General features: G+C 65.5%; 1 protein-coding gene across 1 annotated transcript in view; it reads right to left on the reverse strand.

Annotated features, from left to right (window-relative positions):
• WSCD1 (WSC domain containing 1) overlaps positions 1-26,572 on the reverse strand; it is a 33,636-nt gene extending 7,064 nt beyond the window's left edge. Inside the window, 7 exon segments of the mRNA XM_027567929.2 lie at positions 741-905; positions 1,340-1,499; positions 9,946-10,067; positions 12,762-12,946; positions 13,397-13,511; positions 18,213-18,914; positions 26,304-26,572. Coding sequence (XP_027423730.1) covers positions 741-905; positions 1,340-1,499; positions 9,946-10,067; positions 12,762-12,946; positions 13,397-13,511; positions 18,213-18,639 — 1,174 coding nt within the window. The 5' untranslated portion in view covers positions 18,640-18,914; positions 26,304-26,572.
• Between the last annotated feature and the right edge of the window lie 707 nt (positions 26,573-27,279).

Below are 27,279 nucleotides of genomic sequence, written 5' to 3' on the forward strand. Positions count from 1 at the left end.
CTGCGGAGGGAGGGGCTCCGCGTGCAGTCCTGCCGAGCACAGGGGCTCACAGGTCAGGGGGTGCAGCGTGATGTCACAGAGGGACCCCTGGACAGGTGCCCCTGCACCTTTACTCTGGCCACATCCCGACAGATCCGGGGTCTGCGAGCCTGGGACCCGTGCTCCGTAAAGGAGCATGTGCTTCTCCTGGGCTCTTGGGGACGCCGATGAGCCCCAGCACCACCCGCTTCGTGAGCAGCTGGGGAGCACGTGAAGGTGCAGCGAGCAGAGATGGGTTCTTTGATGCCAGGAAACCAGGCTCCTCCGAATGGGAGTTCACCCACTGGAACTCAACACGCCAAACCCCGTCAGCCTTCGCTGGGGCTCCTGTCAAACGCTGGGATGCTCCAGGGAAGGAGGGGCCAGACCACGGGCTGTAAACACGGGATCTAGTCCCCGACACCCTGACACCCGCGGTGGCTTCCGCGCGCGGCAGGCTGTCCCCCCAGCGGCCACTCTCGCCCATCACATGGGCCACGTTTGCCCAGGACAGGCCGGGCAATGGTGCGTGTCACTGGTGGGTTGGTACAGAGGCCAGTGGCCACCCTGAGCCAGTCCTGGAAGCCTCAGAGGGGGAACCTCGGGGGCCACCCCACGTGGCTGGTCCAGCCCCTGGGCCCCTTGGCCACCTACAGACCGAGACCGCTGTGCAGACAGGTCCTGCCCCACAGCTGGGGACCCCTGCCCTGGCCCTCACTCACCCTTGTTATACAGGGTCCCATCAAAGTAGTAGCTCCCCGTGTAGAAGCCTGTGGCGTGCTCGATGAGGTGCCGTGCCCACGTGTTCCCGGCTCCCGGGAAGCTTGACAGAGCCACAAACACCTTGGACTTGGTGGGCAGGAACCGCCTGTCCGTGCAGCGAGTGTCTGAAAGTCCAGAGGTTGACCACAGACCGCCCCACCGGGACCCGCTGCCCTGAGGCTCCCACTACACCGACGGGGAAACTGAGGCAGGCCCAGGGAGGGGAGGGGTTGGCTGCACAGGCCTGGGGCCAGTCAGGCCTCCCATGCCCCGGGCAGCGGGCCCTGGCTCCCCGCACAGCGCGTAACGCTCCGGATTCTGCAGGGGGTGGCTGGCCCCACCTCACCGCTCTCCTGCTGTTCCTCGGACTACCTCCGTCCCCAGAGTCGGGTCAAGGCCAGGAGCGTCCCGTGTCCAGCCTCCAGGGATGGTGGAGGCCCCCCCCCCCGCCCCAGGACTGCACGCGGCCACGCTGGCCTCTCCAAACCCCCGGAGCACACACCATGGTAGACGCGGTGGGGAGGACCCCGCACACCTCGTCCCCCAGCGCTAAACTCACCCTGCACGGGCGTCTGGTAGACCTCGCAGTACTGGGCCAGGCTCCGTGCCTCGGGCTCCTGGCCGCACAGCGAGCTGTCCACGGCGTCCCGAAGGCTGAACTGAGGCGTGGGGTAAGCACAGTAGCACTCCCAGCCCCGCAGGATGGCCAGTGGAAACTCCTGCCAGGAGCGAGGGGACAGAAGCATGTGGGTGCGCCCCGGGCCGGGCCTCCCAGCTCACGTCGGGATGGACGTCCATCCTTCCAGCGCCAGCCGGGGGGGCGGGCACAGCGCACGGGACGTGACAGCTCACCGCGGGCTGGAGACAGTCAACAGTCACAGCGTGAGCAGGCCCGGCACTAACGCTGGGGGGCCGGCAGGAGTGCGGGAGGACCCGGCACGCGGGGTGGGGGCGTCCACAGGAGCCCGTGTGTGCCCGGTCAGATTGGGGCACGTAAGCCCCCACAGCGCAGTGTGGGGCCCACAGAGCGCAAGCCCCAAGGAGACCTCTGGCCTCCCGGTTGGAGTTCCCTGGGGAGGCCAGCCCAACCCTGCTGCGGGGGGCAGGGGGGTGTAGGCCGGGACAGACCGCCCCAGTCCCTGCGGGCTCCGCCAGGATCAGGGGCAGCCCCCTCCTGTCCTTGGCCCTGCTCCCTCTGCGCCCACGGAGGAGACCGCTGGGTGCTGGGCGACCTCGGGGAAGGTGGCGAGCCTCTCTGAACCTCACCACTGAACAAGGGCAATCAGATCCACCTTGCACGTTCCTTATGAGAACGGCCCAGCACCCGGCACGGCGTGTGCGGGCGCTCCCGGGGGGAAGGACACCCAGCCCCACTCGCCCCTGCCTGCCCCTGCCTCGTGCAAACGTGAACGCAGAGACGAGTGGGCAGGGAGGGAGGCGGGAGGCCGAGAAAACCTCTCACGGCCCAGGCAACGCCGCACAGACCTTTTTACTTTTGCCCACAGCAAAATTCTCATAAATAAAAAAAAGAAAAGCAATAGCGTTTTCTGAGTGTGGTTTGACAAAGCGAGGATCTCCGGGCTCAGAAAAGTCACCAGGCGAGTCCTAGTCATGAGGGCGATGCAGAGGCCGGGTGGGGGGGGCGGTGGTGGCCGGGGAGGGGGGGGGGACTCCTGTGCTGGGGCATATGCCCGCCCCAGTGCCCTGCAGCCCCCACCAGAGCCTCTCCCCGCCTCCCTTCTCCTCCTCCTGGACCCCTACAGCAGCTGCGCCCCTGCCAGGAGCTCCCAGGGTCCCGACCCCGTCCCTGAGAACTGAGCTGCTGCGTGGAGACAGAAGCCGAGACCCCGCGCTGTTAGGACGCTGCGCACCCACCACGCACTCCCGCGCACCCCCACCACGCACCCCGCGGTGTTCTGACGCTGCGCACCCCTACGCACCCCCGCGCACCCCACCACGCACCCCCGCGGTGTTCTGACGCTGCGCACCCTACGCCCCCCGCGCACCCCCACCACGCACCCCCGCGGTGTTCTGACGCTGCGCACCCCTACGCACCCCCGCGCACCCCCACCACGCACCCCCACGGTGTTCTGACGCTGCGCACCCCTACGCACCCCCGCGCACCTCCACCACGCACCCCTGCGGTGTTCTGACGCTGCGCACCCCTACGCACCTCCACCACGCACCCCCTTGGTGTTCTGACAGTGCGCACCCCTACACTCCCCCGCGCTGTTCGGACGCTGTGCACCCACCACGCACCCCCGCGCATCCCCACCATGCACCCCCGTGCTGTTCTGACGCTGCGCACCTCTACGCACCCCCTGCCACGCATCCCCGCCACACAGCCCCACGCTGTTCTGACACTGTGCACCCCATGCACCCCCTTCCACCTCCACCACACTCCCCCACGCACCCTTACTACACACCCCCTCCACACCCCCTTAGCTGTTCGCACGCCGTGCAACCCCAACACGCAGCCCCACGCTTTTCTGACGCTGCACACCTCTATGCGCCCCCACCACGCATGACCGCGCACCCCCACCATGCATGCCCATGGCTGCTACAGCACCGAGCCCCCCTTCACATGGAAAGCCCTGAGACAGCCCGTGGGGCCCCATCTGGAACCCTAGTCTCTAGGAAACAGACAAGTCATGTGGCTCTTGGCCTGGAAGAGGGGAAGGACCTCCCTTCTCTCCAGCCTCCTCATCTGTCACTGCCTCCCCTGGGACCAGAGCCCCGGTCCCCACGCCTTTGCTGGAGGAGGCCCAGGAGACATGGATTTTCGGAGGATGAAGGACGGGGGAGGCAGTGGCTCGGGTTGTCCTTGGGCTTCCCCTTAGCAGGGTTCGGGGAGGAAGCAGCAGGTGTGTAACCCGCCAGACCCCAACACCAACCCCACAGCTCAACAGCCTGCCCCCTCCTAGCCTCGGTTTCCCTATCTGCGAGCTGGGGGCAGGACCCCTCAGCCCGGTGCACGTCCTCGGTGACCCCCTTCTCATCTCTTGGGACTTCTGCTGCCCCCCGCCACGCGCGGGGACCTGAGGGTTTGACGCTCTGTCTGTGGGCTCCCCTCCAAGGCCCCCACACGCGGGACAGAAGTCGGAAGCCCTACCTCCATTGCACCCGTGAGACCTGCCGTTGGCCACAGCGGTTCCAGCCCTCACCTGCTGCACACTCTGCACCACAGCGGGGCCCGCACTGGGTTGCAGGGCAGCACCGGCGGGGCCCCCAGCCATCTCTCCGCACCTGAGGCATCGGTCCCGAGCCCACGTTCTACCCCCAGTTCAGGATGCGGCTGTATTTGGAGACGGGGTCTCTAAAGAGGTAAATCAGTTAAAATGGGGCCACGGCTGGTGTGAGTCAATCCGACTAGTGTCGTCCTAAGAGATTAGGACACAGACAGACGACTGTGTGAACACACAGGGACAAGACGGCCATCTGTGAGCCCACGAGGCCCGAGAAGAAACCAGCCCAATGACACCCCCGCCTCGGGCTTCTCGCTCCCAGGACCCCGAGAAGTGCGAGCCCCCATCTGTGGCACTTTGTTGGGGCAGCCGTGGTGACCTCCTACACTGGGGTCCTTACGGTCCAGGCACACACACACCTCAGGACCTTTGCACCTGCTGTTCCCTCTGCCTGGAATGTCCTATCCCCAGAAACCGCCCCCCCCAACTTTTGCAAGCCCTATTCCCTGAGAGGCCTTCACTAGTCACCGCGGTTCACACCACCAGTTCCCAAAACAGACGACAGCTCTGCCCGAGCGAACCGTTCCGTCAGCTCTGACGCGCGCGCACACACTTGTTTCTTCCTGCCGCCGCCGTTCTTCAGCCCTTCCGCCCCCGCTCCCTCCCGCAGTCAGACGCTGCTCTGACTTGTGGTCCAAGGTCATCCGGTCTATTCCTAGAACGTCCCTCAGTGCGGACTTTCCCTTCACTCAGAAACCTGTGCGCCCACTCTGCCCACGAGGGATCCTCCGTGGAGGAACCGCAGAGTCGCCGCCCACAGGCAGACTCACCATCGGGGTGTCCTTTCGCTCCACGCCCATCTGGGCTCTGTCCCCTGTGTCCTCGAGAGTGCCCACGGGACCCGTGTCCTGGAAGGAAGTGTCCCTCCAGCAGTGTCTGCGCCTGGTGGACGCTCACTGAACGTCTGACGGATGCACCAACGCACGGTCGAATGTCCCCCGAGGTGCTGGGGGCGCACGTGGGCACCGGGCTCCCGTGGGCTCCCAGCTCTGCTCAGAGAAGAAAACACCACCACGCGGACCCCTCCCCAGCTGCAGTGGCTGCCCCGCGACCCTGCACCCCACCGGCGACTGAGCCCCTCCGCTTCCTCCAGTGGATGAACCCGTCAAGCTTCCCGGCACGTGCGGAGCGAGGGGGAGCCGTAGATGGTAATGCGGTTTTATTTACAACATAACCGCTCCAGCAACATCACCGGATTCTGAAAACACAGAGCAATTTCCAGCCCCTTGGGGGATTTGTAGGACACGATTTCCATAAAAATTAAATATTGATGTAACTCTTCTCTGCCGGCTACCCTGCTCCCCCCTCCACCCCGGCTTCAGAGCAAGACCACGATCGGAGAAGGAGAGGCGGGAGGGGGAAGCCAGGACACAGACGTGGGACCGTTCCCGTCGAAGGGGTGGAGGGAACGGAGCGGGGAGACAGGGCCCCACCCGCAAACCGCATCCGGAGCCTGGGCCCGGTGGCTGCCACGGGCACACGCACTCGGCCTGGCGTCGGGTCAGGACGCAGCAAGGGATGGGCCCTTCCGTCCGGGCGTCCACGTGCAAAGGCATGGTGGCGGCCAGGGACCAGGGAGCGGACGTCTCGGCGGGCCCGTCGGTGTCCGTCCTCCCTGAGCGCTTTTCTTGCGGTGGGTCTCCGGGGTTACCAGGCATCACAAAACATGTCAGAGATCAGAACTTCAGAAGGGGAAACGGAGGCGAGGAAGCAGATGCCGAGCAGCCCAAGACCTCAGACCATGAGGCCCATCGGGGACAGAATCAGCCCGGGGCTCAGCCACACACTGCTCTCAACTCCGTGGACACACACATGAAAACGGGGGGGCTTTCACTGAAATCTGTGCACCAGCACGGAGCTTGCCTTGACTGGTTCTCCCGCCTCCGTTCACTCTGAGGCCACTGCGGACATTCAGGCCCAGAAGGAAAGTGGGTGCCCGGGGGGTGGCTGCCGGGATGGGGGGTGGAGGGTGGGGCTTCTGCTCGCAGGTGAGAATCAGGTGAACCGAGCCTGGCCACGGAGCCCGTCACCGAGCGTGTGTCTCCCTGCCGTCGGTCGGCAAATTGGGGGCCGTGTGGTCGGAGAGGCAGCCCACGCTCGACCGGCAGGAGCCCACGGCTTTCGGATCGCATCCGCACGAGGGAGTGAGGATGCCACGGCTCAGGGCCACGAGACTGGCCAGGACCACAAAGTGAGTACATGGTCGCACAGGGGACACGCACCTGGGACACGGACTCTGAAGCCACATCCCACCGTCTTCGGAACGAGGCCAGGTGACTCACTTCTGGAGACGCACCTCAGGTCTCACGAGTGACGTAGGAGACGCACAAATCCCTCCCCTCCCACGTGTGATGACACGAGGAGACGATTACGAACCTGCTCACGGGTCGACCTCGCTCACGGGTTGACCTTCGGGAACGTTCGGGGCAGCGTTACTTAGAACGGCAGAGAAAGTAAGGCCTTGCAGCCACGAGGGACACGTGGCATGGACACGGGAACAAACGGAAGGAGAGAGTTCCTTTTTTTTTTTTTTTTTAAAGCAGGCCCCATGCCCAGAACAGAGCCCGACACGGGACTTGATCTCACGACCCTAGATCACGACCCGAGCTGAGATCAAGAGTCAGGCGCTCAGCCGACTGAGCCGCCCAGGCGCCCTGAGAGATTCAGTTTTTAAGAAACAAATGCCACAAACATGAACTTAGAATAAAAGACCAAAGGATGTGAAATGTTACTGGTCGTTTTCTCCGATGTGGTAACATCATAGGTGAGTTTTAATTTAATTCTGCATTTTCAAAATTTTCCAAAACAGATATGCGTTACCTTTGTAACCACCCAAATCCCCCCCCCAAAAGCTATAAATTTTCTTTAAAGACACACACGGTGTAACGTCAACAGGTTTACCGCCGAAATTGTCTTGAGAACCCCAAAGCTGTGCTGGATCGTCTCCTGTGGACAGGACTGGCTAGCATCTTGGCAAAGGGAAAACTTCCCAACGTCCAGGAAGTTAATTCACAAAACCCAGACCCTTACTGACCCAACCTCGGGCCGAGCCGGGGAGGCAGCGCCCCTCCCCCCGGCGGACAGATTGCACCTGCCGGGATCCAGGTGGGTCTGGGGAGCAGCTGCGGAGCAGGGAAGGAGCTTGGTCAGCACGATGGGAAAAGCCTGAGAAGACCCGTCCGTGGGAAATACTAATCCGGGCGATCAGTATTCTGTAGGAAGAGCTCATACACCCCAGATGCTGGCAGAGCCCTCGTCCTCGCCCTCCGACTCCTGTCAGCATACCCAAGAGCAGGTGCAGGGGGAGCGAAGCTCAGACCACCTGCGGGATCCCTGCAGAAGCGTCAGGTGCTAGCAGCCCGTTTGCCGACCATGCCGGAGTCCCTCGGCGGCCCCGCCGCGGGGCCTGTGCACAAACATCAGGCGGTCAGACCGTCGAGGCGCTGATGGCGGCCCACGTGTCCTCCTTCCATCTGGCCACACCCTGGAGCTCCCGAACCATCGGAACCAACCGGCAAACAACGGTGGAGACTTTCATATGGGGCCACAAACAAGCCTCCGACGGCGCTTGGAAGCAGGGTGCCGTGAGGCCGCCACGGCCCAGATCGGCCCTCGTGAGGCCCAAGCCGGCCCCGGCCTTGGCTCCATGGTGGGGATTCTGTCCGTGAAGACACCTGCCACGGCCGTGTTGTCTGCTGTGCACCGTGCCTGCGTCCCAGAGCATCTGAGCCTCCGGCCAAATCAGTGCCAGATGAAGCTGCCCCCACAGCCCCGAGGCCCCGGGGCCACCAGCCTTCCTGGGAAGGAGGCACTGGCCCTCCAGAGGGGAACGTATGGCGGACGTCCCGAGTTCACCTCTCCCACCCCCTCGACGTCCGGGGAGGAGAGAGAACCACCCCTGCCGACAGGTCTCTCCGCGGGCCTGGGTCCCCCAGAACTCAGCCTGGACACAATCAGAAAAGACGGGGGCTCCCCATGACTCGGCGTGGGGCACGTGGGCCGGGCCTCGTGGGGCCAAGCCAGCTCAGGGCAGGGGCTGTCCGCGGGGCGGCTGTGCCCACAGGGGATGCCCGGCTGTCACATGGAGGGGGGTGCTGCCGCCAGGGGCCGGGCAGAGCTGGGAGCGTGGCTCAGGACGCCGCGAGCCCGCCGGTCAACGGGAAGCTAGAACCAGACAGCCGAGGACCCCTGAGGCTGTAAACTCTGCGTCCGTAACCCCAGAGCAGAATGCCCGGGGCTGCCCAGGTCACTGGGGAATCCAGCCCAGGACGCTGCTTTGGAGCCACCCTCCCCCCAAAATTCTCAAAGCCGCGTGTCTGCCTCGCACATCTGCAGCAGGGGTATAAAATCCACGTAATCTCTGCCAAGTGCAGTGGGCACACGGACCCTGACCCAGCATCGCCCTGTGATCCAGCGACACAGAACGACCCACCTACCAGGAGGGTCACCGTGGCCTCGCTCGCGAACGAAACACTGAAAACCACGGAAACGCTCCACAGCAGGGGAGGGGTTGCCTAAGCGATAGGACATCCATGCGGCGGAACCCAAGAACAGGAACGCGCTCTCTGTGTCAGGACAGAGTGGTCCCTGAGACCCACCGACCGTCGGGGAGGAGAAGGAGCTGTCCCGTCCCCTCCCCCCATGCCGTCGAGACTGGACGGGCACCTGTTCCTGCTGCTGGGACCTGCACTGGCTCCGGCAGCGTGCGGGGCTCAGAGCGTCCCCCCTGGGAGCACCAGGAGGGTAAGGTGGGTCACTCAGCACACGGGGCACCTCCAGGTTTGCAGACAGAGGAGGCCTGGTCTGGTGCAGCCGAGCGCCTCGGATTGCGGACGGCGGTGGGCGCTCCCGGGGCTGCTGGGGACGGCAGGTGTGCAGAAGTCCCGGGAGGGCCGCGTGGAAGCAGGTGCATGTGGCCTCCAGAGCGCTGCTCCCACGGGGGGAGCGCGGGAACGCAGGCCCTGGATGCCCCAGACACCCCGAAATGCCGGAGACGCAGAGACCCACTCCAAAGGGGGTGATTTAGGGTGGGAAGTGCAGAAAGGCTCTGTCTTGGCCCCGAGGGACGCATCTCGAGTGGCACCAGGGGGGTGCGCTCCTCGGTGTTCCAGAAGCCCGCTCCCTGCAGCTCCGAGCCACCGGCCGGGTCACAACCAGGGGGCCCGACTGGGTCCAAATCCCGGCTCCCCCATGTGGGGGACGGGTGACCTCGGGCAGCAGGCAGGAGCCTCTCTGCTCTGTTCCCTCACCTCAAACGTGGCCGCGCGTCCCAGCACCCGCCCGGCACGGCCCTTAGGAGGATGGAGTGAGCAAAGCCTGATGGACAAGGACATTTGCGCCACCACCACCAGGACACTCCTGTCCCAGCCCCACCCGTTACGTGGCCTCGGCTCAGTCCCCAGCATGCGGGAGCAGCCCCGGCCTCAGCCTACCGCCATGGCTGGGGGCCACGTGTAGGGCCACTGGACCCTGCCCCAGACCTCAGTGCTCTGGGGTCCCGTCGTTTACCAGCCCCGTCTGGCCTTGACCGCCGTGTTCCTCCCAGAGCTCCCGAGCCAGGCAGGGACAGCGGCCTGGGTCCCACCCACTCTGCAGAGTCGCACCCGAGCCCCAGGGAAGCCAAAGGCACACGTGTGACCATGGCCCCTGACGTCGGGTCAGCACCCAGCCCTGTCCCCGGGCTCAGCCGATGATCCGTCCGCTCTCCCCGAGCAAGCAGGTCCCACTAACAAACCCGGTCCACTGAGCACCTGACGTTCGTGCCGAGAACTGCCATTGGGGAAGGCGCGATCCTTCCAGCCTCGCGGCCCTGCAGACAACGCCCGGGCCAGCCGGGGGCGCCCACGTGAGCACAGGCCACGCAGCCATGCCGGCACCTGCCCCACGCACCCCTCCAGGCACGAGTCACAGGCAGCCTTACTTTCTGGGAACAAAATCCCGAGCACGCGTCCACCGTCGCATTGGCCTGCGTCAGGGAGTCGGGGAAGGTGTGGGTGCCGTTCTCCGGCAGTCGGAAGCATCCGCGGTACGTGACGGTCCTCCCTGCAGGGACAGATGGGTTTCTGGTGAGAAACGGTGCCCCTGGTTGTTGGTGCCTCTCGTGGGGAAACGGTGGCTTCCACAAAGAGACTCAGCAAACCAGACAGCAGCCCACCCTGGAGAGGGTGTGGACGGGCCCGACTCCTGAGACCCCGGGCGCCCGAACCTCCCCACCGTGGTCACCGACAAGGTACCACGTGGCTGCCACGTGCTGACCTCAGGCCGGCTTCCCCCCAAACTCCGGGGCACGGCCTCCGCCCCCCGCTCCGTCCCTCCTTCCTTTCACAGATCTAGACTGCGCCAGATTCTGCACCAGGCGACCCGAGAGGCTGATATTCTGGAAAATTCTGCATCCCTGCCATGCAGGCGTGAGGAGAACAGCAGATGCAGAAAAGTGAAATCCCTCCACGGCCCCCTCGCTGTGCTGCTGGGTAGACCCGAACTCCCACCGGGCCCCATGAATGCTCCTCGAGCCCGTGCTTCCGCAGGCACCTCCGCCCAGCTGTCCTCTAGCCCAGGAGGAGAAGTCCAGCCCCTCTCCAGCGTCCTGGGTGCTGAGCCTTCTAGAACGTTCTGGCTCCGACAGCTTGCATTCCGTCCGCACTCGTCAGGGTTGCTTAGGCAGCAGTCTTGCTGTTGCGCCCTCGCCTGCCTCAGCAGCGCGGAGACCCTGTCCCCAGCCTGCGCCCCGGGAGGCCAGCGCTTTGCAGTCTGGGACCAGGTGAGCCCGACTAGCCCCCTGCGAGCAGACGGCAGCAGACAGGCAAGTGAGGCGCGGCGGGGCCTGCCTTGGACTGGCGGTCCCAGCGGCACCGGCCGCCCCTGTGCTGTGCGTTCGTCAGGGGAGGGGCTGCCATCCTGGGCAGGTGGCCTCCTCGCGCCCAGGGGACAGCCCAGAGCCCCTCGGGGCACACGGTGAAGCGCCCTCGACCGCCCGGCGCCCACCATCTGGGAGCACGTTCACCCGTCTCAGTCCTGCGAGTGCTCCTTGCTGGTGGGAGCCGAAATCTAAAACGGTGGTCATGTGGTGACCCCGAGACAGAGACCCCGTGGGCTCAGCCCCTGAGGGGGGTGGGCAAAGGTCAGCCGCCAGGAGGGCCAGCCTTACACCTTGTCAACACCAACCGTGAGACCAGTGCCGCCGACCTGAGTCCTGGGGCCTCCTGACCCTGACCGTGCGCGCCTCGAGCCAGTGACGTCTGAGTCAGCAGCTGGGCGCGGAGGAGGGGCCGGGGGCAGCCCCGAGCCCCCCGTGTAGACATCACAGGTCCCAGAGACCAGCCTGGAAGCCCGTGTGGGTGCACGGGTGACAGGACAGCTGAGCGGATGTCTCCTCTGCGAGTCCACAGAGCGCACGTTGTCAGGAGCTGTCCTGTCGCCGAGCCGCCCGCGTCCTTGCTCCCAGACGCCCCTAAGCAGCCTCGGTGGCCCAGCCTGAGCACCCACTCCCGCGGGTTCTCGCAGTGGGGCTTCCCGTGGGGCTGCCCGAGCCGTCCCAGCCCTGCTCCGAGCGGGGCACAGTCCTCAGCCGGCGCCCTCCTGCAGCCCGTCACGTAGTCCACAGCTGGGAGGCGCCGTGGCTGGACGCCGGGCGGTCCCACCTCTGCTGCCGCTGGGAGGTCTCCCCGGCTCCGGCTCCGACCTCCTCCCACGCCCAGCCCGGCCGCTCCCCATCATGGCAAGGTGTCCCCGACGCGGGCAGAGGTGCGCCGCCACGGTATTTAGAAAGCAGCCCCCGATAACGGCATTGAGGGGATCCGGGGCACATCGTCTTGCGGTGAGGATGCACCTGAGCTTCAGCTGCAACTCATTGGACATTTTCAGCGGCAACTCTCGGGGGCGCATTCTTGCTTCCCGGCGCATCAGCTCACTGCCCCTTGCGATCGGCTCCCACCTCCTGCCTTCTATAATTTTGGATCGTGAGCTTATCCTCAGTGAGGATTTGCCTGGGGGACCTCCACCCGCCCGAGTTGGGGGCGCAGCCCTCAGGAGACCGTGCATCGGCTCCACGCGGCCGGAGCCAGCCGTCACATCGGGGCGTCAGGACCAGATGGGCAGTAAAACTTTGAGCCTCCAGCCTCACCCAGATGCAGGCCAGCACTGCAAGTTTGGTTTGGTTGGAATCTCAGCTCCAGCTCAGATCAAAACTGACCTATCTTTCTATCTCCCCGAACTGGCAGGTGGTATTTTCTTTGGAATCTAAAAGTTCACGGGTTTGTGCTTCCCCGGAGCCAAACGTCGCCATGTGCAGAGCTCTGGGCCCGACTCCGCCCCTGCCACTGCGGCCCCTGGACCAGCAGCCCCGCTCTGCAGGGGAGGCCCCGGCCGCCGCACCTCCGCCCACTCCGGCCTCTGCACCGCCATCTTAGTCCCCCTTTGTTTCCGGGGCCTGGGCTCTCCAAGGGTTGTTCATGTCTGTCCGGAACATCTAAGCACTGCACGGCCAGGAAACTTTCAGAGCCTCTGGTCGGCCCCACCGCGGCTCATTTAGAGCTGCCTCTGCACTTGATGAAGAACGGGAGCCCAGAGAGGAGAAGCAAGCTGCCCGGGGCCACACAGCACGTCGGAGACGCGTGAGCCCAGGCCTCCTGGTGAGTGAGTCTGTCCCACAGGCCATGAGCCCACGCAGCCTCCGGCCACCCCTGCCCCCACACGAGCCCCTCTAGCAGGGCGACAGGGAAGGGAGGACACACTCACGCTTCCTGGAGCCGAGCTGCAGGTCCTCCACGCGGTAGACGGACAGCCGGCCAACGCCCCCGCACACGGAGCCCTTCTCCCCTTTGCACTCGTGGTTACACGCCTCTGGCCGGACGCTCCTCACCGGCAGCCGGTTCCCGCAGTAGCACTCAGCCCCAGCCTCCAAGCCCGCGTACACATAGGACCTGCAGGGAGAGCCGCCCCGCTGAGTCGCGGCCCCCGCCCCACGGCGGCCGCGACCAAGGTCGGGGTCAGGCCAGGAGGCCAGGGACACGCCGTCGGCACACGGCTGGCCGTACGGGCTGGTGTTCAGCCAGACTTCGGGCTCCCCGGCTGACGTTGGGGAGCAGGCCTCCCTTCATGATAAACTAGAGGCCAGGGCTTTCACGCCCCCGGCTCAGAGGCCTGAAAACCCCCTGGTGCTCCGCATCCTCGTTTGTGGCCACCTATAAAAGGGTCAGAACAGATCATGACCAAGCTGGAAAGCTTCCTGGAGGAGCTGACACTGAAGCTGAGGCCTCTATTGTAGTCTGAACATAAAGTAAACCGAGGCCCAGGGAAGGAAAACCACGTGCTCACATGGCAGCCAGCCCCCCTGGTTCGGAGCGGCTGGACGGCACGGGGCTCTCACTCACCGCTCAGCACACGCGTCCTGGCAGTGGGACACAGTCATCTTTCTCAAATCGAAGAACACGGTGCCCCTCAGTGTTCTGTCGCGGCCACTGTCGCTGAAGCAGCCGACGTAGGTACCTGCGGGCGGGGAGCACGGTGGAGACTCAGGTCGGCATGGGACGGTCCTGCCACATGCCCATCCTCGGGAGGGCTCCTTGGAGGGCCCGGGCGCCAGGCGAGGTCGCACCTGCCCCTGGCGCTCACTGACGCCTGTCCCCGCATGGCCACCGCTTCCTCTACCAGCCCCACCTCGCTGCGTCTGCGGCCGAATCCCCTCCTGGGACCCCTTGTCTCCATCCCTGCCCGCCCCCCGCTCAGAAAGCGCCCCCCCCCTCCACGAACATCCCGACCGGTGGGTCCTGTCGCCTCCGTAGGATCCAGAGGGAAGAGATCAGTTATGGTAAGTCTGACTTTTGCTAAAAAGAACATCCTGCAAACGGGAAGAGCTATCTCAAGAAAAAAACCTGTGTTTGGGGAGGCGTGAGCCGCCATGGCTGGAGGCGTGGCTGGAGGCATGGACGCGGCGTCTGTCGGGCACCACAGGACTGCTGAGCGCTCGCCCGTCCAGGCACCTCTGGGGACGAGACTCCACCAAGCAGTGGCGGTGACGCCCCAGCCGTGACACCTAACCTCTCTGTCCCCCGACACAGAGGGGTCTCCCAGAGATGCGCAGAGAAGGCCAGAGAACACAAGCACAGAGCCAGCACACCGGGGTGCGTGGACGCACCGCCACGTGGCTCAGGAGCTCCCCGGGCCCCACGCCACACGCCGCACGCCAGGGACTGTGCTGAGACACTGCCCGAGGACGTCTGGAAGGGCATCCGCGCAGCACACGCCGCCTCTGGGGGGTGACACACCCAAGGCGTGCCCATGGCCGGCAGGATGACGCCCCGCCTCCCAGCCTGGCGCCCCCAGGGCAGGCGACGCTCGCGGTGTTCCTGCCAGGATCCCGGCCCAGAGCAGGAGCCCAGGGCTGCCCGCCAAGTGGTTCGGAGAAGTGGGTCCCCAACCTTCATTCCCGGGGCCGCATCTGGGAGCGACAGTCCCGTCTGTGAACAGCACATCTAACCGTGTCTCTGACCTTGGCTACATCATGGCAACGTTCTGAGCCTCAGTTTCTCTAACCGCCCAGCAGATAAAGGCCCACCACCTGCCCCACCCCACCGGAGCCCCTTCCCGTTGCCCCCCGCGTGCACCTGTGCCTGCCCCTGCTCACGCCCACCCTCCGCTTCCTGCCCGGCCTGAACGGGCGTCCCCGACCACGCCAGCCCGCCACGGCCTCTCCTTGATGCAGATTCCTGCATTCTGTATCTGAAAACCTGGTCAACACCCAAATGCTTCTCACTAACTACTGCTGTTGAAAGTCTGCTACACCCGCGTGCCCCTGTGTCCACGGGGGCCCCACTGGGTCCCGCACACGGTCAGCACCAGCACGCCGTGCCCCACTGGGTCCCGCACGCGGTCAGCACCAGCACGCCGTGCCCGTAGTGGGCCAGGGCCCCCAGGAGCAGGCTGACGCCCTGCAAGGACAGGTCTGGGGAACAGGAGCTCAGACGCAAGGAGGGGCTCCCAGGGTCCCGAGTAACAGACACGGAGCAGTGGGAGGTGAGCGGGTGGCCAGAGATGGGACTCCACCCCCGAGCCGGGGTCACCGAGGCAGAACCCCGGGGCAGCGGGGAGCGACGATCGCCTTTCTCACTGTCTGCCCGCAGGGCCATGAGCTTCCCTGTGCCCGTGGCCCCAGGATGCCCGCCACCGGCCACGTCCACGGGCACCGGCTCTCGCTGAGGCCGCCGGGCCCCGGGGTCACAGAGGGGTCAGGACCCCTGAGACCAGAACTGCCCGCCACCAGCAGCAGGAATAAAGGGTTACCCTCAGCCGCCTACTTGGTGAAAGAAAACTAATATTTGAGAAATTTCTGATGTGTTGCTCAGCGAAGAAGAAATTCTGTTACGACTTTCAATTAGGCCCCAAAACACAAGCTTCGGGTGGTTAGACGTTTATCACCGTTGATGGGAAATTAACGGAAAGCATGTAAGGGGTCCACGGCCGGGGCTGGGCAGGGGCACGAATCTGGGCCCGTGCTACCCCCTCCCCACTGTGCCTCGGCTTCCCCACCTGTGAAGTGGGGATGGGCCCTGCGGGCTCGGGAGGGCAGAGAGAGGGGGTAACAGGCGGGCGGTTCGAGGCACACGTGGCCTGCAGGGCGCTGGGGGGCGACTGTGTTGATGTGAACAACAACCAGGGCGCGGACTCTGCAGGCCCTCACCGCTGAGCCGGCAGCCCCCCTCCTGGCTCCCCGCGAGGCCGTAGGGGGTGAAGTGAGTCAGCAGGTGGGGTCCGAGCAGGAAGCGCTGGGCGCAACCCGGGCTGTCACCACTGTGCTGGGGCGGCCGGGGCCCAACTGGACGCTGGATGGGAAAACGGCAGTGGGGTACCCGCCCCGCGGGTGAGCGAGAGAGGAGCAAACACTTGGGGGCCGCGCCACAGGGCACACACAAGGCCAGGACCCCCGCACCCACTCCGACCGGGGGAGGCGACCAGCCCTTCCTCCTGGAAAATTACTGGGCGGCTCTCCCAGCTTCGAGGGAGCCGAGGGCGTCCAGGGGACACACTGGGAGGCATTCTGAGGCGGATTTATTGCTTTCGGCTAAAAGGGAGGCAACGCGTTATTGTCTGTGAGTCCTCATCTGTTCATTTGCACAACACGGACGCACCGTGAGGCTGTTAACGATGGCCGTGGAGATATCAGAATGTCTTTGGAAATCACTATCAATAAAAAACAAACTGGCGCGGGGGAAGTTACTATTTCTCCCCTAGTAAACTTACTGACATTTTATTCCATTATGGATGTCGTCCAAGGTATAATGAAATGCTTGGTGATTGATGGACCTCCTGCAGCTTTGGCGCTCTGCGGGGCCCTTCCAGGAGCATGGCGGGCTGCCCGGCCGCAAAGAGCCACCCTCTTTGTCTGTGACAAGCATGACCAGCCTGGGGCCAGGGGGCGCCCTGCGGGCCAGTGCCCCTGCTCAGAAGGTGTCCCTCCAGTGGGTGACACCACAGCCTCCCACAGAGCACAAACGCTTCCCCCAGTCCTGGGGGCCGGGGGGGCACTGGCCACACAGAGCTGCCATTCTCTACACTGGCCCTGAGGCTCCTCCTCATGCTGGGTCATGGGGAGGGCGCCCTGGGGTTCACGGCGGTCAGTACCCCGACACCCCTCCGGTCCCCAGCACGTCTCACCCCAGTCTCTTCAGTTGCCGCTACACCCCGTCCACCGTGCCACTAGGGGGGACGCCGTGGAGCCCAGGGCTGCCCCCGGGGTTCTGACTCAGCCTTCTGCTGGCCGGGTCACAACGACCTTCCACCTGAGCCTCAGCACTGCTGTACAGTGACGGTTCCGCCCCAGACTGAGCTCCTCGAGGGCACAGACAATAGCAGACTCAAGCGTGGATCCCCGAGAAGGACAGATGGAAAGAAATAAAGAGGAATTGACCTTTGGGCAATCTGCCCAAGGTCACAGAACCAGTGACCAGCTATACCAAGAGAGTATTTGGTAGAATTTTTGTTTGCAAAACCTGTACCCTTTCCAAGGCTGCTGCTCAAGGATTCTGTGTTGACTTTGTCAGTCATTCACACTTCAGTCTAAATGAGTCACGTGGGTATAGTGTGCATAGAGACCCAGCTTCCTGGGGTGCTGGGGCGAGTTGACAGAAGGCAGGCCTGTGCAAAGTGAGTGGCAGAATCCGTTCATGTCCCCCTCTTTCTTAGGTGGGAGCCTCCTGAGGAACCCCGCAGCAAGGGCTCTGACCCATGTGATCTCGGGAGAAACCTCCTGTGAAGACAGGAAGGCACCGTCCTCTGGGCTTCACCAACCATCAGTCATCCCCCCAATGCAAGGGCCGCGGGGGCTCCTCCCTCTTCCTTGGACCTTCTCACCAGCCTGACAAAAAAGGCCTGGCCCTCCTCCTGACCCGCCGCCTCCAGGCTGCACTCCGAGATGTGCACTCTGCCCTTCCTCCGAGTCCGTCCCCTGCCACATTCTCTTCCCCAGCTCCCTCCTCGCTCCCTGCCAGCGTCCTGGGGTCACACCCCAGACAGGCCAAGGCTTCCAGGGAACCCAAACCAGGAGAGCGACCTTGACAACTGACTGAACGTCGCCATACCCAGTGTCTCCCCTGTGGGATCGGGATACCAGGAGAGCGGTGACGCCCATAAATATCATTTACAGGTGCACCGTAAACAATGTGGCAGTTAGCTGCCAGTGACCGGGGCCGAGAAACGACCAGGCCCTCCCGCCCAGGGGTCTCTGCCTGCGCGAGCACCAGCATCACCCGCTGACGGAGTTGTGTAGACGCAGCCCCACCCCGCGTTTGGGGGAGGCCGAGGACCTGCACATGGGACAGCCTGCCGTCCTGCGGCCCTCAGTGCGGTCCCATCCCATCCCCACGCTAGCCCTGGGGTGGGTATCTCTGTCTTCACTCCCCAGGGGCCTGGGGCCGTTAGGTCACGTGTCCAAGGTCACCGTCAAGCCTGCCACCAAGCCAGGATGCAAGCTGAGGTCCACCCAAACCCAGAGTCTGGGCTCTGGGACGATAGCGCTAGCCCAGCTGGGCGCAAGCAGAACTCTCGCAGAGCAGACAGAGCCGGTGGTCTGGGGGCCACGGGCCTGGGGGCCTCCATCCCAGGCAGGCCCAGGGCCAGAGAAGGGGAAAGCCAGCCCTGCCCTCCAGGCCCGGGCCCCCCAACGCGCAAGGGGAGCCAGGGCTGAGCACCTACCTCGGCTGCTGGCTGCGGGCCTAGGGGCCTCAGGGCCCGGGGCGGGCGGCCCCTGGGTGTCTCCCGCGAGGTGGTGGAACCAGCGGCGACGCCTCAGCGGGGGCAGCTCTGAGTTCCGGCTCCAGAGCCCACGGGGGCCGGGCCGGGGCCGGGCCGGGGGCCTCCGCAGCACATCCACGCTGAGCAGCAGCTCCGGGCTGACGCGGGGGGCCTGCAGCGCCCCACTGTCCAGCAGGCCCACGCCCAGCGCCACAGCGGCCACAGGCAGGGCCTGTAGGGGGCCGGGCGCTCGGGGCCCTGGTGGGAGGGCCACGCGGGCTCGCTGCAGCAGCAGGCTGCCCGTCATCAGGTAGGCGGCCGTGAGGAAGAAGAGCAGGAACTGCGTTCGGAGGAGAAGCTTCTGCAGGCGGAAGAGGGGTTTGGCCATGCCCCCGGGCGGCGGGGCTCCCGGCTGCAGCCTGGGCACGGCTCCTAGCACCCGATGGCAGGGGAGGCCGGGGCCCCCAGCGGCCTCATCCCCGCACCTGGCACCAGCCTGCGTGCCTCCGGGCTCCCCGGTCCTCCCACCCTGATTCCGGCAGATGCTTGGGTGGCAGCATCACACATCCCCGGCCACGGGGCCCCGTGGCTGTGGGTCCTGCCTCAGGGTCACCAGCTCCGCCGTCGCTGAGCTCCACCAACGGGCACGCCCGGCCGGTGAATCTGTAAGAGTGGAGAGAGCACGCTGAGATGCAAGGCCCGGGGGCCTCTGTTTCCCAGAGGGGACACCTGTGCTGCAGGAAACCCCGACAGAGAGCGGGGCTCAGGTCCCAGCTCCGCCCCCGGCTGGCTGTGTGCCCCTGGCGGTCACTGGGCCTCAGCCGCCCTGTCTGCAAAATGGGAATGACGCCCCCGCCCCTTGAGCAGCAGTGAAGGTCCAGGGACAGAGGTGGCTCTGCACGCAGTCGTCACAGGCCAGGCCCTGACATGGTATCTCTTTCGACCCTCAGGGCAGCCCAGCGAGGTGGACGCTGGCCCCATTTTACAGAGGCGGCAAAAGGAAGCAAAGGCACTTTCCCACACCGTTCAGCCGGCAAATGGAGGAGCTGAGGTTTGGAAAGGTCTGTTTCGGGTCCTGGGCCCTGAACTAGTAAACGGCCCGGCCAGCAATGAACACCAGCACGTACAAGTGCACCCAGCCCAGGGCACGCGTATGCAGCAGGGGCTCTATGCATGCACACGACCTGCCGACTCCCTCCCGGGGGTGCCTTGGGCCTGGAAGCTGTGATCTGCAAACTGCTTGTGCAGAGGCAGATGGGCTTTAGCCCGGGAGAGGGTGCAGGGCCGCACACCTGCTCACGGAGGCCGGGGTGCCTGGCGGGATGGCGGGCGGCGCTCAGCTCAGCGCGGCCTTCCAGGGCTGCCCTCGGCTCTCCCACTGCGCTGCTAGGGGCTGGCGGGGGCTCTGCAGCTGCCGGGAGCCATGCCGCTGCGTGAGGGTGGCCCTCAGCACAAGGACGGTCTTGTCCCGGGAAGAAAAGCTCCCAGGAGTGTGACTAACGTGGCCCGGGACCCCCGCCAGACCCTGCGGCCCCTCAATGAGTGCTCTGTGCGCGGGTACAGCCAGCCCCGTGTGAGCAGAAAGACAATGTTTGGGCTCTTGTGGCCTGGGCCGGAGATCCCGAGCGGCCCCCAGGCCACCACCACCCTTTCCAGCCCCCAGGTCCCGAGGCCGCCCCCCACCCCCCCAAAGGACCGGGGCCTGGGATCCGCCGGGGCAGGTCCTGCCAGCCAGGGCGGTGGGGGGGGGGGGGGCAGCTCCACGGTCCGCAGACGGGGCTGGATTTAAAGTCTGAGCTGGGAAGCCACTTGCGCGGGTCTCCGGAGCTCTTACTTTCGCGTTAAGCTGGTGCGCGCCTGGCCCGCCCCAGCCAGCCTCGTCAGATTTGTAACGCCACAGAGGAAATCCCAAGAAATCCTGCCTGATCCCCCTGCCTCCAGCTTTGGGCCTCCAGTCCACCCTCGGCGAGGCCGCCAGGGTGAGCCTCGGAACACACAAATCCAACCACGGTGCTCCCCTGCTCAAAACCCCTTCCAAGAGCTCCCCATGGCTTCGGGGAGTAACTCCAAGCTCCTCCACGGGACACACAAGGCCCCACCCGGGCTCGTCCGTTGCCCAGCCCTTTCCTTGGGCTTTCCCACCACACGCACATGCAAGTGTGCACACACCACGACCCAGCCGGCCACCGGAGCACGCTGCCTTGGGGCCTCTTCTGTCTTGTCCATTCTCATAGCCCAGTGAACCCCTGGGTACCCTCCGAGGCTTAGCCCAGGGGTCACCTCCTCCGAGAAGCCTTCCCTGACCACCCCCAGGGACACACACACACACAGGAATAGACTCCTCTGCCTTCCTACAGCCGTGCCGACCCCTAACCCAGCACCCAGCACCCTGGGACACCTGTCGTCACCCAGCTACCTGTGATCATCCACACAGGACTGCGACCAGCTCCAGGCAAGAGGCCATACCCTGCTCGTTCCCGTAACTCCGGCCCCAGCACGAGGCCTGCCCGGCAGTGTGGATGTGCGGCGATCCTGGTTTCTGAATACATTTTTTAGGGTGAACGAGAGGATAAACTGACTGGCTAATCCTGATATCAGAAAGCTGTTCCTCCCGTGGGGTCTTGGGGCCCCGAGCGCTCAGGTGGCACCAACCCAGACCTGCGGGGCCCCAGCCCGAAATGTGGGGGAGTGCGTGTGGTGGGCGGGGCGCTGTCAGGGCCCATCGGTCAGGGTCCCAGTGATCACGGACCCTACAGTACCCTCCGGAGTCAGCCCCTCCCAGGGGGGCCTCCTGGTCTGGGAGGGGGCCTGGGCGTGGAGGCAGGGACGGCCACTTCCAGGGTCCTATAAAGCGGGCTGCCACCCTAAACTTCTAAAATCGCAAGGCTGATTCCCAGCCCATAACACCTGCGCGGGGCGGGGTGGGGGGCCGGCACGTCCCCTGCCCCGGACTTCTGCCACCTTTCCTCGCAGCGTCACACCCGCGTGTCACCCCCACCCCTCCTCGAGGCGGGAACCCCCTCCAGGCAAGGCACCGATCGCACCTGACATAGCACCACCTCCCCAGACCCCACACACAGGCAGCGGCGCCCTGATGCTGGACGTCCGCTGAGGCCTGGGGGCGGCTGGGGGAGGGGCACATCTGCGCCAGAGCTCCCAGCCCAGCCACAGGGTCAGCCCCAGGGCACAAGCTGCCAGCGCCCGGGTGCTGTCCAGCCACGGCCGGTCTGCTCAGGCGGGAGCCCATCGGCAGTGCCCGCAGCACCCCAAACCCACGTGGGGCAAGGCATTGCTCAGGACGGAGCCTCAGGCTCCTCATCTGTGAAATGGGGCAAATCAGCAAGGCTGTGGGATCGGACCGGGGGAACAGCCCTGCTCCCTACAAAGCGGGGCGCCCGCTGTTACGAATGCTGAGGAGGGGCCCCCGGCAGCCACAGGTGAACTCAGTCTCCAGGGGCCCCTTGCCTCCCTGGGATGGGCCCGGCACCCCATCCTTGCCTGAAGCCACCCCCAGGCTGTTCGCAACTTCTTCCCTGTTCAGCGCCCCCTCTACGAAGCACTCCTAGCACAAAGAAGGAGCCAGGCTGGGCCACATTCACCCCCTGCCCTGTCCGGTGACTCCACGCACCCCTCCCCGCGAGAGCAGCGGCCCCTAGAGCCCTGCAGGGTGAGGCGCACTGCCAGTGGTCAGACCGCTGGGGGGGCATGCATGCCCGCGCCCCCTGCTTCGGAGCCCGCCCGGGCCCACAGTGGTACCAGCAGCACACGAGGCGGGACGTCCTCTCGAAAGGCCTTCTGCCTGCCTCCACCAGCACCTGTCTGAGCCCAGGCCAGGTCCGAGCTCCAGGAGGCGGCGCTGCATGTGGCGTGCCCCCACCCAGCGTCCTGGGTGCTGTCGTGTGCTATCCCCCTCGGCTGGGAGTCATTCTTCCCCCAGCCACTCTCCCCGCCACGGCACCTCCCATCTTGTAATCAAGCAACGTGCTCCGGGGAGAGGAGAATGAGGGGACACACCGCTACCTGAGGCTGGGGCCTCATCAGGAGGGGGGGCTGGGGCTCAGCATGGAGCCTCAGGCTGGACAAAGGCGGACACTCGCTGCCCTGCCCAGTGCCGGCAGCACCCCAGAGAAGGCAGGGCCTGGCGGGGGAGGATCCAGAGTCCCCTCCCAGCAAGGAGACAGTAAGGGGCCCAGGGCTTCTGGGGGTCTCGGGAGGGAGCAGGAACCTAGCGCGGGTGGGGGGGCTCAGAAAACCTGAGCACGCTCCTGTTACTTTGTTGCCTCCTGGGCCCCAGGGGGCAGCAGGTGCTGAGCCTGCAGGTGGGGACATGTCAGGCAGATGGCACCTGACGCTCAGTGAGACCGGGGGGGGGGGGGGGTCCCAGGGACTGCAGCAGGGAGAGGACAGCAGGCAGCCCCTGGGGCCTGGGGGCTGGAGAAAGAGCTCGGAGGGCCCAGGCCTGACCCCGGGCCATTGGGGTTCGGTCATGTGACTCTGCCTCCTCCCCCCCCCACCAGAGAGGACAGACAGAGGCAGGCGAGAGAAGAAAGACTCCAGGTGCCCCCAGAAGCATCTCAGCCCCTGTGGCCACAGCAGTGAGGACCGGGACCCTCGGGGTTCAGAGCCACGTGCTCCTAGTGAGGCAAAAGCCTTGCAGACAAAGGCACAGGGTGCAGCACGCTGCCCACCCCCCAGGAAATGGGCAGTGGGGTCCCTGCAGCTCGGAGCTCTGGCCTCCAGGACCGGCAGCTGGGGCAGCGGCTGGCGGGGGGCGGGGTCCTCAGCCTCAGGACCCCCTGGAGGCCGTACTAGGGAGCCTCCAGCTGGGCACGGGGCTCTGAATTAGCCCCCTCTGCCTTCTCCCTCCCTTCCAGCCCTGCCTCTGCCCTGAGTCACTGGACACCGTGCCCTCTCCAAAAGGCTAAGCCTGAGAAAATGACCTTCCCAACACTAAGAACCAGTAACTCTGCCGTTTGCAGGGGCTCCCCTGGACTCAGACAACCAGGCCCAAGCTCCTCAGCCTGACGCTCCGCCTCCCGGCCCCTTGCGGAAGGCCGCGTCCCCCCACACACGCTCTTCTGTTAGCCAGGGGGCCCTGTGACCCCTCGTGTGACTCTGAAATGCTCTGTGGCCATCAAGGCTCTGCTTCAATGCACCTCTTCCATGAAGTCTTCCTGATCCCCCAGAACTCGACACTGGGACGGGATGCTCCGGGAATGGCGCCTGGGTGATGTGTCCTGCCCGGAGTCAGGGCTCCTCGCTACTCTGCCCACTCTTCCTTCCAGCCCGGGAGCCCCCTGCGGGCACGGACACTCAGTGCCCCGGCCCCGCTCTGGGTGGACATGGGACAGACCCGCAGGACATCTGTGCCCCTGGCCGCCCTCATCCTGGGGCCCCTGGCCTCTGCATCCTGGAGGCTCAGACCAAAAAGAGTAAAGGACCCGCGGGATTCAAATCTCTGGGCCCTCAGGTGGGACAAGGTCTGGGAAATGGGTCTCTGACTTTGAAAAGGCAGATACTTGAATCTTCTGAATGCAGAACTTAAGTGAAAAAGCCCAAAATGAGAAATGTTGCTAAGAAGGTGTAAGGCATAAGAGAAAGGTCAAAACTCGGTTCCGTGCGAAGGCGGGAGAGGGTGCTCCCTCACACCCACCGCTGAGCTTCCTACACACGGGGCTCCCTGCACCACGTTAGAGACACGGCATCCTGTGTGCAGAATGAACACACCGGGAAATGAATGAGCAATCTCCCTGAAAACCCGAGAGGCTGGGAGTCTCCGTGGGCCCATCGTAGGGACGCAGCAGCTGACAGAAGCAAGGCCACTGAGCGGGGCCCCAGACAAGCAGCTACCACTCCACGAGACCCACGCTTTCGGATGAGCCACGTCACACAGCCTCCATCTGTTTGACCCCCGAGACGCAGATCCGTCCGGCACCAGGCTCTGGGCCATAGAGAAAGCAGGGAGCCGCCGTGGGGCCTGCCGCCCTCCCTTTCCTGTGCGTGGATCTGGAGCCCGACTCACCCTCGAAACAGCCCAAGGCAACGTCTCTGGGCTACCGCCGGCCCACCCCTTCCATAGAACCCTACCTTGTCCATTTGTTCCTATGCTTCTCCCACTCAGGGGCGAACCCTGGAGGGTTATCCAAGGCCCTCTGAGGGATTCGGACAAATCCGGGCGAGTGAGTGGAGCATGCAACCTCAGCCTTGCCCTTCTCGGGCTCCTGCAGCTGCTGGGATGGGGGACTCACGCTTCGGGAGGGGGTGCTTTGGGCGCTGCTGCGCTCAGAACCCTCCTGGCCCCCTCAGGCCAAGACGGCCACCCTCTGGTTGGGGCTCCCGTCGCCAAGGCTCTCCAGCGGCAAGAGAAGAGAAGCCCAGCGGAAGGAAGAGTCCTCGGCCGCCAACAGGTGCGCCCTGTTTATGGCTCCTTAAAGTGATCCAGCCTACTTCTCCACCCCCTTCTTAGCTCCTCTCCAACCACGTTCTCCAAGAGCGTCACGCTTTCGATCACCGTAGGAGCGGTATGTCAACATGGTAATTATCACCATGATCATGCACTCACTCCCCAGATGAGCGGTGCCCCGCCGCCGGTGGGTGTGACGGTCACGTGCGTCTCGTGGATAGAGGTTTGAACACCGCACTGTCCCCAGCGCCTGGGCCCCGACCGCAGGGCAGCTCCAGAGGGAGTCAGGCGGGCTGGTCTCACCATGGCCGCTGGGGGTCTGAGCCGGATGGGAGCGTAAGCCGGTAGCGTCTACAAGGGAACCAGCCCTTGCAAGAGCGCCTGCTCAGCAGGATTCAGTCCCGGCCTCCAGGCATGGGGAGCCCTTCAGGCCGACTCCCAGGGAACCAGCCCTGACTCACTCCTCAGCGCGGGGCCTTACCTGACCTGGCCAGGGACTCGGGCTTTCGCAGCTGACCAACTGGTGGCCCAGAATATCCACTTCGGCCTGATTGGGCAGACCGGGGGAAAGGGATGGGGTCTGGCCTTCTGCCTAAACCAAGCTTCCCTTCACTTCCAGCAGGATATGCTGCAGGCCATAGGCCACACCCCACAGGGCTCCCACCCCCGCTCAAAAGCGGGGGTCGCCTCACCCCCACACCAAGCCTTCTTCCAGAGGAGCGTGGAAATGCTCCTGCGGAGGATGGGAGGGTGCAGCCGCAGGTGAGGGCCACAGGGCTCCTCCTGGGGAGGATGGGGCTGCCACGCCAGTGTGCGTGGGACACCAACACACGTGCTCGGGGACCAACCCAACTGCTGGTCCTCACAGAACCCCGGGGCTCTGGCAGCCCACTGGGACACCTTCTCCGAGGGGCTTCTGAGACCCGAGCCAAGGGTATGTGGTGGGGGGGCGGCAAGGGACATCCTTGGGGGGAACCTCCCCTTGCCCCCAGCCCCCCCCCCCCCCCCCCCCCCCCCCCCCCCCCCCCCCGCCAGCACCTGCAAGGGCCAGGAAGGGGCTGCAGCAGACAGATGCAGGCGGAAGGGCCCGCCGGCTTATCCCTCCTCTCTCCCGCCCCGCCAGCCCTCCCTTCCCTAGTCTGATACCCCAGGCAATTCGGAGGAGAAAACAAAAGGCCCCATCTGCTGATCCGAGCAGTGGTGTCCCAACCCGGGACAGCCCCAGTGCCTCCCTAAACTGAAGCAGCCCGTTCCAGCTGCAGGACGGGGTGGTGGCATCTGATGCTGTCTGTCAGAAAAGTACAGTGGAGTTCCAGTCTGTCCATCTCCAAGCGCCGGGGAAGGGCGCGTGGGCGGCCGCTGGACGCCGGATCCCCCTGCAGGGCTGTGGGAGCCCAACCCTGGTGTCCAGCCTCCCCCTGCTCAGATAAGGACGGGCGTCCCTCTGCGCCCCTGCCTCCCTTGGGAGAACCAGCAGGCACCACCCGCCCCAGCGGATGCTCAGAAAACAGACCCCCAGCAGGGCCACCCTGAGGCTCCAGACTTAACAAGAAAAACGCAATTAGCAGCCTCCAGTCCTGTCTGCGTCCCCACCTAGGGAGATGCAAAGCTCTACTTGGGGTAATTTTGCAGACAAAATACATACATACATACGTTTCGCCTTCGCCTCTGCCTCTGTTCAAGTTCACGGAGAGACGGAGAGAGCCCTCGGCTGACCGGAAGCCTCGCTTGGCAGCAGAGCGAGGGGGAGCTGCTCCGGGTACACGTCTCCTCCTGAGAGAGGCAGCGCGCACCCCAAACCCCGTGCTCGCCCCCTGCCCGGCCCGATCCGCCTCTCCCTCCGCGGAAACGGACGCTCGCTGAGAATTCCGGGGGGTGGGGACAACGCGTCCAAAGCGGCCCTGCGCGCCCCCGTCCACCCCGGGGTGCCCCCCTAGCACTGCCCCCACGCGCGCACCCACACCCCCCTCCCTGACCAGCCACTCTGGCCCCAGAAGCGCCCCCCCGCCAGCCGCACCGAGCGGGAGCAGGTGCAGCCCCGCCGCGCTCCGGCCGCGTCTACACAAACTTGTTCGCGGGCGTCTGGGGAGGAGCTCGCCCGCCGCCCGCGCGGGGGTCCCGGCAGGGGTCCCGGCGGGACGCCGGGAAGACAGCACTCACCCCCCAATCGCGGCAGGCTGGGGCGCCCGCTCCGGCGGCCACGCGCCCGCTCCCGGGCGCCGAGCCCGCAGCCCGGCAGCGCCCGGAGCCCCAGCGCCCCCGCGCCCCCGCGAGCGGCCCGACGCGCCCCCCGGGGAAGAGGGCGCCGCCGCCAGGCTCCCGGGGCTGCGGGCGTCCGGGCGGAGCGGGCGGCGCGGACGGGCGCCGGGCGGGCGGAGCGGGCGGCGGGGGGCGGCGGGCTCTGCACATGCTCACTCGCGCGGCCCGGGGACAACGGCCGGCCGCCGCCGGGTCCTAGAGGCGCCCGCGCCCGCCGCCGCCCGTCGCGTGGGAGGGGTCGAGCTGGGGGCGGGGGCCGCACCCCGGGCCGGCCCGCAGGCCGGCGCACCCCGGCGGAGCTAGGGACCCGCGCGTGCTGCCCACGCGCGCACACGGGCGCACACGCACAGCCCCACTGGTGTGATG

The sequence above is a fragment of the Zalophus californianus genome, chromosome 16 (assembly GCF_009762305.2).
Source record: "Zalophus californianus isolate mZalCal1 chromosome 16, mZalCal1.pri.v2, whole genome shotgun sequence".
Taxonomy (NCBI): domain Eukaryota; kingdom Metazoa; phylum Chordata; class Mammalia; order Carnivora; family Otariidae; genus Zalophus; species Zalophus californianus.